Source organism: Oncorhynchus mykiss, chromosome 28 (genome assembly GCF_013265735.2).
Source record: "Oncorhynchus mykiss isolate Arlee chromosome 28, USDA_OmykA_1.1, whole genome shotgun sequence".
Lineage (NCBI taxonomy): Eukaryota > Metazoa > Chordata > Actinopteri > Salmoniformes > Salmonidae > Oncorhynchus > Oncorhynchus mykiss.
In genome coordinates this window covers 29,521,094-29,536,316 of record NC_048592.1, presented here as the reverse complement: position 1 = coordinate 29,536,316, position 15,223 = coordinate 29,521,094, and the positions used below count along the sequence as shown (strand labels likewise).

At 42.2% G+C, this 15,223-nt stretch overlaps 1 protein-coding gene across 1 annotated transcript in view; it reads right to left on the bottom strand.

Annotated features, from left to right (window-relative positions):
- Positions 1-15,223, bottom strand: part of LOC110508889 (calsyntenin-2) — a 251,433-nt gene that overhangs the window by 125,438 nt on the left and 110,772 nt on the right. Inside the window, exon 2 of the mRNA XM_036966206.1 lies at positions 14,223-14,345. Coding sequence (XP_036822101.1) covers positions 14,223-14,345 — 123 coding nt within the window. The remainder of the gene's footprint in view (positions 1-14,222; positions 14,346-15,223) is intronic.

The following is a 15,223-nucleotide window of genomic DNA, read 5'->3' as shown; positions in this document are numbered from 1 at the left end:
ATCAGTCTGCTTTCTAACAGAAACTGGGAGACAAATTCACCTCTCAGCAGGACAATAACCTAAAACACAAGGCCAAATATACACTAGAGCTGCTTACCAAGAAGACATTGAATGTTCCTGAGTGGCTGAGTTACAGTTTTGACTTAAATCTGCTTGGAGATCTATGGCAAGACATTAAAATGGCTGTCTGGCAATTATCTGCAATCAACTTGACAGAGCTTGAAGAATTGTTTAAAGAATAATATGCAAAACTTGCACAATCCAGGTGTGAAAAGCTCTTAGAGACTTACCTAGAAAGACTCACAGCTGTATTGTATTGACTCAGTGGTGTGAATACTTATGTAAATGAGATATTTCTGTGTTTAATTTTCAATACATTTGCTAATGTCATTGTGGGGTATTGTGTGTAGATGAGTGAGATAAAAATATATATATATATATTTAGTCATTTTTGAATTCAGTCTGTAAATTTGGAATAAGTTAAGAGTACAGTATGAATACTTTCTGAAGGTATATATGTATGTGTGGTTATGATTTGTCTCCGTCTCTCTCTTTCCTCCTTTATCTAATTTTCCCTCTCTCTCATTCTCTCTCTGTTTTATTTCCTCTGTTGTTTCATCCTCTCTCTCCCCCTCGCTCTCTGTAGTATGATAGAAATCCTAGAAGCATCTCCAGACAAAGCCTCAACTTGTACTGCTCACCATTTAAACTGCTGTGGGGATGCAACGCCAACCAGAAGTAACACATTTGCCGGCTGTCAGCACATTGTCACCTTCAGCACAGAAAGAGCACTCATCAGGTTTCAATTATCACCTCTGTATCATCACCCCAAGGTAAATGCATTCTCCTGTAATTATTCAGATTATGCATTGACAGTTGAGGAGAATGGAAATAGAAAAATAGTTGTGAATTAAGTACATACTGTATGTAAATGACTGTTATAATAGTAACATTATATACTGTAGAGGAAGTTGATATCACGACACACACACACACACACACACACACACATACACACACACACACACACACACACACACACACACACACACACACACACACACACACACACACACACACACACACACACACACACACACACACACACACACACACACACACACACACACACACACAATATGGAATAATAATATGGAACAGACATCAAACAGGACAGAGACAGTGTCATAACCGGGTATGCAAAGACAAACGAACATTAATCCTGAAACAGGGAACAGAGCTTGGGAACAGACAGATATAGGGGAGGTAATTACAGAGGTGATTGATGCATGTGACGGGGGGAGGCAGGTGTGCGTAATGATGGTGGCAGGAGTGTATAATGCTGGGTAGCCTGGCGCCTTCTAGCGCCAGGGAGGGGGAGGGGGAGCAGGTGCAGGCGTGACAGAAATGCGTCTTCCGCATTTAACCCAACCCCTCTGAAAGGCATGCAACCACACTAAATAAAGGATAAATAAAATATAACCCATGGGGAAGTGAAAGAGGCATTTGAAGTGTCCAGAGGTTCAATCACACCAGTTTACCAAAGACGTCAGAGTAATTAGCCAGCCGGTCGACCACAAGGGGCAAATCACTGATCATTCAACAGCAGGGCGATAATAAACCAGATCCAAGTGGATGTACAGACGTCCAATCCAGAGGTGCAATGTTCATTCAATCTCCACGCATTTATGAGACAATTCATTAGTTGTTATAAAATGTTCTGCTGTAGTTTTATTGCCTGTTACTTCCCACGTAATCCTCATTATCCTGATCATTAGGATTATTATACGATCGTTCAAAAAATCCTTAGAAAGGCTTGACACCGAACACAAGCATCAGTCTCAGCATCTGTTTGATTTATGTGTTACGGTATGTGTGTAAAGTTTGGAAATCTATAGATTCCCCACCGCACATTTATTGTAGCTGTCCAGTGTGTGTGCACATGTGGTGTGCGTGTGTGTGGGTGTATGTGTGTGTGCCATGTCCTATGAGTTTAATTTACCATCATGGAACAAATTCCTCCAACACCTCTAATCATTGTACACACTTTACAGTGAAAAATGTTATGTGTTACGAAAACATGAACGTCCTCCACCTTAAATGATGAGCATGAAAGTGCATTTTAGTCTAGGATTAGGCTTTACCTGTGTCTGGGAAACCACCCCTCAACCTACACTCTTAGAAAAAAAGTTGCTATCTAGAACCTAAAAGGGTTCTTCGGCTATCCCAATAGGAGAACCCTTTGAAGAACCCTTTTTGGTTTCAGGTAGAACCCTTTTGGTTATAGGTTCCATGTAAAACGCTTTCTACAGAGGGATCTACATGGAACCCAAAACGGTTCCTCTCTGGAGACAGACGAAGAACACATTTGGAACCCTTTTAACATAAACAGCGTATAAACATTTTGATAAAGATTGTACAACATCCATGAGAAGGTGTTTGTAAATAAAACTGTGTGGCAATATGACACGCAATCTGTTGCATGACAAACACTTGGTACAAACAGTGTAAGTGCCAAGCAGAAAATGGTGTGGTTTGAAAGCAGTAGCACTTATCTGCAGTGCCAAAATGTCACCCCAAAAACGTCAAACTAATACATTTCCACCCAGTACATTTTGCCTTATTATAGTATATAATTAGTTGTGGTTGAAATGTAATTTCTTTAGTCTGGAACAGTGTGCATGTGACAAACTTTGCGGAAGTGTAACTGTGAGTGGGAATCACCAAATACACAACAACCACAGTCAGGATCACAGTTCTTTTATGTTAACGAGAAAAGTTTCTCTCTTTCTCATGCTATTCTTCACTTTCACTCACTAATTACTATTTCTTTCTCATTTCTTTGTCATTAGTTTCTTTCTCTCACTCTGTCTCTCACTCCGTCTCTCACTCCGTCTCTCAATCTTCCTCATTGTGCATCATCCTATAGGAGAGATGAATGGACGAGAGCTTTGGCGTAACTACGATGAGGACACTGCCTCTTCTTCCTGCAGTCCCCCCAGTCCAGCCCGCTGTCACACTACAAGACCCACGCTCCTCCTCTCTGCAGGGCTCAGCTCCCCCAAATAAGCATTCACCACCTCGCCTTCCTGTCTCGGCATATATCATCGACTTCAGGCTCATCATCGTTCTTTTACATCAAAGCAGAGCGGCTGTGCGAGAAGGATAGAGGGAGGAGGGAGGAATGGAGGGAGGGGAGAGAGAAATAGGCAATGCACTTAACAATCTGCGTCCATGTTCCCATAGAGCAATTAATGTGGTGCCAGAAAGACGGCCCACTCCTTTCTCCACAGAAACAAAACCAGGATAGAGCAACGCTGCATAAGTCACTGCCTGCTGCATGGGCTGTCTGGCTGGTGGGGTTGGAGAAAGAAAGAAAGAAAGTAAGAAAGAAAGAAAGAAAGAAAGAAAGAAAGAAAGAAAGAAAGAAAGAAAGAAAGAAAGAAAGAAAGAAAGAAAGAAAGAGAAAGAGGTGTATTGTGATGGAAAGTGGGGTGTGTTTTTGTGTTTGAAGTATGGAGTTAAGTGAGTGAAAAAGGTAAATGGTTGTAAATCCCAGAGCCCATGTGTGCCTGTGAGCAAGGGTTATGAGGGAGAGCTTGTCCAGATATGGGATATACATTTTAAAATAAATTATAAATATAGTTTATTTATTTATTGTCCTATCATGATGGAACGGTCCCCAGTCCTATACCCTAGACACCCATCTGAGAGACCCACACACTAAGAAGAAGAACCTTTGTTTTATGGACCTACTGTACTGTAAGTAGCCTATACACAGCCAAAACAGAAAGATGAATGTGGTCAGAGACCTACTAGAGCAGCACCGCCCCCTCAAGATTCTGGCAGGGTTGGTCCTACAAAGCCAATATTCATGGAAATTCTCAAAGCTGCTAATGTGAACCTTGATGACCTTGTACCTAGACGGTGGGGATTCCGGTGGGGTGCCCCCACCCAGATAGTGGCAGTGCTGGCAACACTACCTACATGGAGAGGGGGTCACACTCAGACAATCAGAGAGGGCAAATTATTTTGGCCCTGGTGGCACAAAATAATCAAAGATCTGACTGTACAGAGATGCTTGGTAAAATGGTCAGAACCAGAGACCAGCGTGTGTGTGTTTCAAGGGAAGGGGATGTTCTGATCTCCATCACCTAGGACTTGACAATGGTTAATGTTGCATGTCTTCTCAAACAGCGGCAAATGTATATGCATTCGCACATTAAGTCCTTTCTTGAGTGGGGCTCGGGGATGGAACAACTGTTGAACATCTGGGCTTGTGGTTGTTTGTGGGGGAAAGGGGTCGACTGTGTGTATGAGTGTGTTTGTTTGTATCCAACATTTGTTGCTATGGGATAATGCTGTTAGGGACAATATAGGATGAATCATAATAATTGTTTGGTAAAATAAATATTGCTTGACAAAAATGTCATTTTTGTAATGGCAATCCTGGTTATACGTAACAATCCTGGTTATAGGTAACACTCCTGGTTACAGGTAACAATCCTGGTTACAGGTAACACTCCTGGTTACAGGTAACAATCCTTATCATGAACTGCCTACATTATTACACATATTATTGATTAATTGTGGAAATTAAGATTTGCAAGAGTTTTCTATATGTATATTTTAATAACTATATATAATGCAAATTAAGGTGAGGGCAATGGAAATGCTTTTGGCGGTAGATCTGCTTCTGTTCTGTGGGTGGCACTGTGTGCTCTTTTCGAAGGAGGGGTACCCCATAGAAAATAAAATAGAAAAGAAAGAAAGAAAGAAAGAAAGAAAGAAAGAAAGAAAGAAAGAAAGAAAGAAAGAAAGAAAGAAAGAAAGAAAGAAAGAAAGAAAGAAAGGAGAGAGCATGCCTGGTATGGAGAGAGAGAAACTGGGGGAATGGGAAAAAAAGAGAAGGAAACAGGAGAGAGAGAATGGGGATATGAGAGAAAAGGAGGAAGACAATGAGAGAGAGAGAAAGAACAAAAATAAGAGAGAGAGGGAGAGAGAGAAGAAGAAGATATAGAGGCTAGCCACTAGGCCTAGAGCATGACATGGCTAGAGAGATAGAGAGGGAATGAGAAAAATGCTAAGGATATATACCTTATTTTTATATTAGTTATTTAACAGACACTCTAATCCAGAGAGATTTACAGGAGCAATTAGAGTTAAGGGCCTTACTCAAGGGCACAGACAGATTTTTCACCTCATCAGTTCAGGGATTCAAACCCCTAACCTTTCAGTTACTAGGCCTACACTCTTAACCACTAGGCTACCTGCCACCCTGAGATCACTAGGCAAACTGAGATGGAAAGGGCAAGAGTGAGACAGGGAGAATTGAGGAGCGAGAGAGAATAACCGAGAAAGATAGATTAGGACAGAGTGCTTTTTTTGAAGGCGTTTCCTTGGTAGCCATTTGATGAGTTTCATTCATTAGCTAGGCTTTGCGGAAAAGCCAGGGAGAAATATCACCAGTCACCAAAAAGAGCACAACACCACTTTCCCTCGCCGGTGATATTTTACCAGCAGTGACCTTCTGGAGTCACAGAGCGGATTGTTAATCACAGAGAGAAATATTCACAAACCGTTGGGTGTTTTGTCTACGCTCTCATTGCTTAACTATTCAAATTTCACTGGCTTGGTCTTTGGGTTGGTTGCTAGGAGTTGGAATGTGTTCTGAAAACAGCTCTGCCCTATTAGTGAAGATACTAGAAGTCAGGATATAAAGTGCCTAGGATTTTCTGAGAAAACATTGGTGTCATGGACATGGAATTTACAACTTTGGCTAAGCTTTTTAAGGGCCAGTGTCTCAGACCCAGATTACTGGAACAGAAAGCATTTAAGCAGTAGTAGACAATCTGGGTCCCGGAAAAAATTCCAACAAAGGTCATGGATGTATTTTTTATTTGACCTTTATTTAACCAGGTAGGCCAGTTGAGAACAAGTTCTCATTTACAACTGCAACCTGGCCAAGATAAAGCAAAGCAGTACGACCCAAACAACAACACAGAGTTACACATGGAATAAACAAACGTACAGTCAATAACACAATATAAAAGTCTATATACAGTGTGTGCAAATTAGGTAAGATTAGGGAGGTAAGGCAACAAATAGGCCATAGTGGCGAAATAATTACAATTTAGCAATTAAACACTGGAGTGATAGATGTGCAGAAGATGAATGTGCAAGTAGAGATACTGGGGTGCAAAGGAGCAAAAAAAATAATAAATAACAATATGGGGATGAGGTAGTTGGGTGGACTATTTACAGATGTGCTATGTAAAGGTGCAATGGTCTGTAAGCTGCTCTGACAGCTGATGCTTAAAGTTAGTGAGGGAGACATGCGTCTCCAAGCTTAAGTGATTTTTGAAATTAGTTCCAGTCATTGGCAGTAGAGAACTGGAAGGAAAGGCGGCCAAAGGAAGAATTGGCTTTAGGGGATGATCAGTGAAATATACCTGCTGGAGCGCGTGCTACAGGTAGGTGCTGCTACGGTGACCAGTGAGCTGAGATAAGGCGGGGCTTTACCTAGCAAAGACTTATAGATGACCTGGAGCCAGTGGGTTTGGAGACGAAAATGAAGCGAGTGAAGCGAGGGCCAGCCAACGAGAGCATACAGGTCGCAGTGGTGGTAGTATATGGGCTTTGTTGACAGAACGGATGGCACTGTGATAGACTCCATCCAATTTGCTGAGTAAAGTGTTGGAGGCTGTTTCGTAAATGACATCGCCGAAGTAAAGGATCGGTAGGATAGTTAGTTTTACGAGGGTATGTTTGGCAGCATGAGTGAAGGATGCTTTGTTGCGAAATAGGAAGCTGATTCTAGATTTAATTTTGGATTGGAGATGCTTAATGTGAGTCTGGAAGGAGAGTTTACAGTCTAGCCAGACACCTAAATATTTGTAGTTGTCCACATGTTGTAAGTCAGAACCGTCCAGAGTAGTGATGCTGGTCGGGCGGGCAGGTGCGGGCAGTGATCGGTTGAAGAGCATGCATTTAGTTTTACTTGCATTTAAGAGCAGTTGAAGGCCTCGGAAGGAGAGTTGTATGGGATCGAAGCTTGTCTGGAGGTTAGTTAACACAGTGTCCAAAGAAGGGCCAGAAGTATACAGAATGGTGTCGTCTGCGTAGAGTTGGATCAAAGAATCCCCAGCAGCAAAGCGACTGATTGATGTATACAGCAGCAAAGCGACTCATTGATGTATACAGAGAAAAGAGTTGGCCCGAGAATTGAGCCCTGTGGCACAGCCATAGAGACTGCCAGCGGTCTGGACAACAGGCCCTCCGATTTTACACACTGAACTCTATCGGAGAAATAGTTGGTGAACCAGGCGAGGCAGTCATTTGAGAAACCAAGGCTGTTGAGTCTGCCGATAAGAAGGCGATGATTGACAGAGTCGAAAGCCTTGGCCAGGTCGATGAATATGCCTGCACAGTAATGTCTTTTATTGATGGCAGTTATGATATTGTTAGGACCTTGAGCGTGACTGAGGTGCACCCATGACTAGCTCGGAAACCAGATTGCATAGCGGAGAAGGTATGGTTGGAGTCGAAATGGTCGATGATCTGTTTGTTAACTTGGCTTTCGAACTTGGCTAGGATAGACCAGGTAACAGTTTGGGTCTAGAGTCCCCCTTTGAATAGGGGGATGACCGCGGCAGGTTTCCAATCTTTGGGGATCTCAGACGATACGAAAGAGAAGTTGAACAGGCTAGTAATAGGGGTTGCAACAATTGTGGTGGATACTTTTAGAAAGAGAGGGTCCAGATTGTCTAGCCCAGCTGATTTGTACGGGTCCAGATTTTGCAGCTCTTTCAGAACATCAGCTATCTGGATTTGGGTGAAGGAGAAATGGGGAGGCTTGGGCAAGTTGCTGTGGGGGGTGCAGAGTTGTTGACCAGAGTAGGGGTAGCCAGGTGGAATGCATGGCCAGCCGTAGAAAAATGCTTATTGATATTCTCAATTATCATGGATTTATCGGTGGTGACAGTGTTTCCTAGTCTCAGTGCAGTGGCCAGCTGGGAGGAGGTGCTCTTCTTCTCCATGGACTTTACAGTGTCCCAGAACCTTTTGGAGTTTTTTTATTTTTATTTATTTAACCTTTATTTAAACAGGAAGTGCTCATTGAGATTTAAAATCTCTTTTTCATGAGCGTCCTGGCCAAGATAGGCAGCACCAAGTCATTACAAAAATCACAGACAAACAACATGAAAAACTACAAGTAATCTGGTAAAAACCATAGAATTCTCAAGAGTATAACAAAATCTAAAACAGCTAATTAAAATCATTGACAGGTCAGGGAATCAGTCTCAATATCATTCATCAGTGATTTAAAAATACCAATCGGGACAAGTTCTTCCAGTTTAAAAGTATTTTGTAAGGCGTTCCAAGACGATGGTCCAGAGTACATAAAAGCCCTCTTACCAAATTCAGTTCGGACATTTGGAACAGTTAGCAGGATAAACTCCAGTGAACGAAGAGAGTAACCACCACATTTCTGAACAATAAAATGCCCAAATAAAAAGGTAGTAAACCCCAAATGGCTTTGTAAATAAAATTATACCAGTGCCTGAGCCTATAAGTGACTAGAGAAGGCCAGCCAACCCTGGTATGCAAAGTGTAGTGGTGCGTAAGGGTTTTGCAGTTTAAAATAAATCTCAAAGTGCCATGGAAAAGGGTGTCAATTGATCTCAAAAACTGAGCGGAAGCATTCATATATAACATATCCCCATAGTCTAGTAAAGGCATAAATGTAGCTGATAATATCCTCCTTCTGGCTTCAAAAGAAAAACATGCCTTATTCCTAAAATAAATGCCTAATTTCAGCTTCAATTTTTGTTGTTGAATATGCAATTTAAAAGAGAGGCCGTCATCAATTAAAATTCCAAGATATTTCTATGAGGTTACAACCTCAATCTCCTTGCCCTGTGCTACAGGATGCACATTTCTGTTTGAAAAATCTAGCCTTTGCTTGCCTAACTGCCTGTGTATATTGGTTCCTAACTTCCCTGAAAAGTTGCATAGTGCGGGGGCTATTCGATGCTAATGCAGTATGCCACAGGATGTTTTTGTGCTGGTCAAGGGCAGTCAGATCTGGAGTGAACCATGGGCTGTATTTGTTCCTGGTTCTACATTTTTTGAATGGTGCATGCTTATTTAAGATGGTGAGGAAATCACTTTTAACCAGTTGCATCTCTAGGGGCGCTATTTCATTTTTGGATAAAAAACGTTCCCGTTTTAAGCGCGATATTTTGTCACGAAAAGATGCTCGACTATGCATATTGACAGTTGACAGTTTTGGAAAGAAAACACTCTGAAGTTTCAGAATCTGCAAAGATTTTGTCTGTAAGTGTCCCAGAACTCATTCTACAGGCGAAACCAAGATGATACGTTAAACAGGAAATGAGCAGAATTTCTGAAGCTCTGTTTTCTAATGTCTCCTTATATGGCTGTGAATGCGACAGGAATAAGCTTAGACCTTCTGCCGTTTCCCCAAGATGTCGGCAGCATTGTGACGTATTTGTAGGCATATCATTGGAAGATTGGCCATAAGAGACTACATTTTCCAGGGGTCCGCCCGGTGTCCTTTGTCTAAATTTGTGCGTAATCTTCAGGTGCGGGCATTTTCTCCTGGGATTCAGGAGAGAAAGCACACTTCCACGAACGATATATCATCGAAGAGATATGTGAAAAACACCTTGAGGATTGATTCTAAACAACGTTTGCCATGTTTTCAGTCGATATTATGGAGTTAATTTGGAAAAAAGTTCGCGTTTTGAGGACTGAATTTTCGTTTTTTTTTTTGGTAGCCAAATGTGATGTACAAAACGGAGCTATTTCTAATACACAAAGAATCTTTTTGGAAAAACTGAGCATCTGCTATCTAACTGAGAGTCTCCTCATTGAAAACATCTGAAGTTCTTCAAAGGTAAATGATTTTATTTGAAGGCTTTTATGTTTTTGTTGAAATGTTGCGTGCTGGATGCTAACGCTAATGCTAACGCTAAATGCGTTAGCTAGGCTACGCTAGCTACGCTAGCTAGCTACTTTTACACAAATTATTGTTTTCCTATGGTTGAGAAGCATATTTTGAAAATCTGAGATGACAGTGTTGTTTACAAAAGGCTAAGCTTGAGAGATGGCATATTTATTTCATTTCATTTGCGATTTTCATGAATAGTTAACGTTGTGTTATGCTAATGAGCTTGCTGATAGATTTACACAATCCTGGATACAGGGGTTTTTTCATAGCTAAACGTGACGCAGAAAACGGAGCGATTTGTCCTAAACAAATAATCTTTCAAGAAAAACTGAACATTTGCTATCCGAGAGTCTCCTCATTGAAAACATCTGAAGTTCTTCAAAGGTAAATTATTTTATTTGAATGCTTTTCTGTTTTTTTGTGTAAATGTTGCCAGCTGAATGCTAATGCTAAATGCTACGCTAAATGCTACGTTAGCCATCAATACTGTTACACAAATGCTTGTTTTGCAATGGTTGAGAAGCATATTTTGAAAATCTGAGATGACAGTGTTGTTAACAAAAGGCTAAGCTTGAGAGCTAGCATATTTATTTCATTTCATTTGCGATTTTCATGAATAGTTAACGTTGCGTTATGGTAATGAGCTTGAGTCTGTATTCACGATCCCGGATCCGGGATGGGGAGATCAGAAAGGTTAAAGAATAACCAGGCATCCTCTACTGACGGAATGAGATCAATATCCTTCCAGGATACCCGGGCCAGGTCGATAAGAAAGGCCTGCTCGCTGAAGTGTTTTAGGAAGCGTTTGACAGTGATGAGGGGTGGTTATTTGACCGTGGACCCCTTACGGATGCAGGCAATGAGGCAGTGATCGCTGAGATCCTGGTTGAAGACAGCAGAGGTGTATTTAGAGGGCAGGTTGGTCAGGATGATATCTATGAGGGTGCCCTTGTACCTGAGGGGGATCTGTAATATGCGGCAACAGTGAGAGACTTATTTCTGGAAAGGTGGATATTTAAAAGTAGAAGATCAGACTGTTTGGGCACAGACCTGGATAGCATGACAGAACTCTGCAGTCTGTCTCTGCAGTAGATTGCAACTCCACCCTCTTTGGTAGTTCTATCTTGGCGGAAAATGTTGTAGTTGGGGATGGAAATTTCAGGGTTTTTGGTGGCCTTCCTAAGCCAGGATTCAGACACGGCTAGGACATCAGGGTTGGCGGAGTGTGCTAAAGCAGTGTGATTGCTTTATGACTCTCTCTAATGTCAGTATGCCTTGTCTACTGCTGTCCTGGCTAGTTTTCAGGATAGCATGACAGAACTCTGCAGTCTGTCTCTGCAGTAGATTGCAACTCCACCACCTTTGGTAGTTCTATCTTGGCGGAAAATGTTGTAGTTGGGGATGGAAATTTCAGAATTTTTGATGGCCTTCCTAAGCCAGGATTCAGACATGGCTAGGATATCAGCGTTGGTGGAGTGTGCTAAAGCAGTGAATAAAGCAAACTTAGGGAGGAGGCTTCTGATGTTAACATGCATGAAACCAAGGCTTTTATGGTTACAGAAGTCAACAAATGATAGTGCCTGGGGAATAGGAGTGGAACTGGGGGCTACAGGGCCTGGGTTAATCTCTACATCACCAGAGGAACAGAGGACGAGTAGGATAAGGGTACGGCTAAAGGCTATAAGAACTGGTCGTCTAGTGCGATTGGGACAGAGAATAAAAGGATCAGATTTCTGGGCATGGTAGAATAGATTCAAGGCATAATGTACAGACAAGGGTATGGTAGGATGTGAGCACAGTGGAGGTACTCCACATGTGTGTGGGGTGGAACGAAAGAGCTATCTAAGGCATTTTGAGCGGGAATGAGTGCTCTACAGTGAAATAAAACAATAAAAACTAGCCAGGACAGCAGTAGACAAGGCATACTGACATTAGAGAGAGTCATAAAGCAATCACAGGTGTTGATCACGAGAGCTAAGACAACAACGGGTAAATGGTGATGAATGGGCAGAGCGGGTCAGGTGCATACAGGACCTGAGTTCGATGCTGGGGCCGACAGATAAACAAAATGAGGTACCGTGTTATTGAAACAGTCCAGGGGGCACCAGCCGATTGATCATAGGGTCAAAAGAGCAGCAATAGGTAAGTCAGGGTGCTGATTGGTAGTCACTACTGCAGTCAAGCAGGGGACACAGCGTTCAGAAAAGCTAGCGGGCCGGGGCATCGTATCGTAACAGAATAGCCTGTTGAGACCACATCGGGCGATCACGTCGGCAGTCCAGTCATGATGGATCGCCGGGGCTCCGTGTCGACAATAAAGACTCTAGGCCAATTGACAAAGGAGGTATTGTAGCCCTGGAATTAGCTGGTATATGGGCCCAGCTTGAGATTAGCTGCGCTGATCCGGAGTAATGATCCGGTGTAATGATCCAGAGCAGCAGAAAACCGGGGATATAGGTAGAAAGAAGCAGTTCGATATGCTCTGGGTTGATATTGCGCTGTGCAAGGCTGGCAGGTGTTGTCCGAGCTAAGGCTGGCTGATGCCGGGGGGAACAAAAGGCGATGACCGCTAGCCGTGGCTAACAAAGACTAGTAGCTAATTAGCTGGCTAGCTCCTGATGGAAGTTCCAGTTATGAGGAAAAAAATAGCAGATCCGTACCACATTGGGTGAGGCGGGTTGCAGGAAAGTATATTTAGTTCGTAGATAGAATGTGAGATTAAGATATATATGAAAAAGACTGGCTATTTACAAGGGATAAGACACGGGATAAGACAAAAACAGATATACCCAACCTACTGCGTTGCCATCTTGGATTTCAACATGAAAACCACTTACGTATGGTCTTGCTAGTACTGTATTATTCAAACCATTGCAATGGTTAAAAAATAAACTAAAAGCGTAGAAAAATGGCACCAAACATCAGTTTTCCACAGCTCTCAGAGTGGAGATTAATTTGAGTTATTTTCATTTAATGATGTTTAAAGCGGTACCTGCCGCAAAGCCTCCTTGTGAGCCAAAAATCCCTGTCTAATTACAAGTCGCCTGTCACTGTCACCTACCTGTGTGACGCTGTGATTTACTTTCAAGCAAAAGCCAGTGCTCTGCACTCAACAAGTCCTCTTACATGAAGCAGGACTATCATAACATGTTATGTATTAATGGAAGTTGGTAAAAGTAACCACAGATTTAAGATTACACAACCTATAAATGCTATGTAAATACTGTACACTGCAAAGGTGGCTGATGGCACCTTAATTGGGGGGACGGGTTCATTGTAATGGCTGTAACGGGATGTGTTTCCATGTGTTTGATACCACTCCATTCACTCTATTCCAGACATTATTATGAGCCGTTCTCCCCTCACCAGCCTCCTGTGGTACACTGTATGCCCTGAAATACACTTAAAGTAGAAGTTGCCCTTTACCACAAATCTAGTATGCCCCCTGTCCTGCTGATGTTATGAGATACTTATGTTATCAGATACTTATCATCCCCCTAATGGTTAAGGTAAGGATAAGGGATAGGGTAAGCTGATTCTAGATCAGTGGACAAGGGCAACTTCTGCATCAAGTGTATCACTTTTTATGAAATAATAACATGACATTCAAGCAGCATGGAAGACTTCCAAGGCAATTCCATGTAATGTAAAGGGGACTAGTACAACTGCTCAATGGGATCAATATTTAAAGGTAGCTCTCTCCTCTCCAGCAGCTCAGGTTATGACTCTTTTTCTTTCTTTGGCCAGTCAGACCAAAGAAGTGCGGATGGTTGTGGATAAAGATACCTTATGAAGAACTGTAGCAATAAATACACACTTCCTTTCAGACACAGACAGGCTGCTTAGATGTCCCTCTCTGACACATTGTAATACTGTAGTATTGTACATTTTATATTGTACATTTGTAATAATAGATTAATAATGTTATAATATCTTGGATGGTGTATTGTTTGATGTAGGCTGTTGTTTTGATGTAATTGTTTTATTCCTATTTGGACAGCAGGAAGAGTAGCTGCCAGCTAGTGGGGATCTTAATAAATACTAAAAAATCTCAAACTGAGGAAACAGTATGAGTGCATTATGGGTAGGAAGACACTCATAGAAGTCAAACCAGTTATGCCAATCAACCACAGCCTCAAATCAACAGCTAGTACTGTGCAGCATGTCAGTGAAGCACCATGAGCCCATAGCATTGGGTTCTTTGAAGGATGTTTAGGATGGGGAAACAGAAATGTGGTCTCTCTACCTGCGTAGGGGACAGGGGCATCCTTATCCAGGGCCACCAAGGGAGGGTCCAGCAGAACGGTGTCCATGTTCTCTGTGATCACCCCATGGTACGACGTCTCGATCCACGGCTTGTGCTTGTTCACTGTGGAGAAGAAAGAGGAGGAGGGGGGGGGGGTAAGAAAGAGAGAGAGAGAGAGAGAGAGGGGAGGGGGGGTGAGAAAGAGAGAGAGAGTGGGGGAGAGAGAGAGATAAAGGGAGAGAGAGGGGGGGTGAGAAAGAGAGAGAGAGGGGGAGAGAGAGAGATAAAGGGAGAGAGAGAGAGAGAGAGAGAGAGAGAGAGAGAGAGAGAGAGAGAATTTGTTAGTCGATTTTCTCTTGCACAGTTCCCAACTCTGTGAGGTTTACATGGCCATGAAAAGAAAAGCTAAGCAGTACTATCAATAACTATGAAGCTAATATGCATAGACTGTTCTATTTCTCTCCCTAACATCCTGAGGCATATGATATCGCTGTCCCAACCAGTATCCCTGTGAAACAAACTCATTTATCAAATTTTGGGTCCCGGTGTTGTTGCTGTTGTTTGCCTCACAGGTACAAAAGCCCTTGATCAATGCACACATCTAAACAGACTAAAGTACAACCTAAATTGCCCACAGGCAAAGCTCACGTAGTATAACTTTTTCAATTTAGTTTGCAAATGTGACTCGTTTCAGGAAACTTGGCATATGTCGCGCGTCACTATTTCACAGGAAAGCCATTTGAATTTTGAACTTTTTTTAAATCAAAATACATTTTTGGGCAGAAATGCCTTCTGGAACATGTGAACTTTCATGTGCCTTAATAACAAATGTGTATGCTATTTGTAAATACGAATACAATTATTAAATTATGTGCCTAGTTGGTTAAGCCACAGAAAAAGACAGAAACCTTGCAGCCATGATTGGCTGAGCTAATGAGTTGGCTGGACATGCTGAGAGACTGAGTTTTGAAATCAGTGGAATTAGAGTATGATAGCTAAGG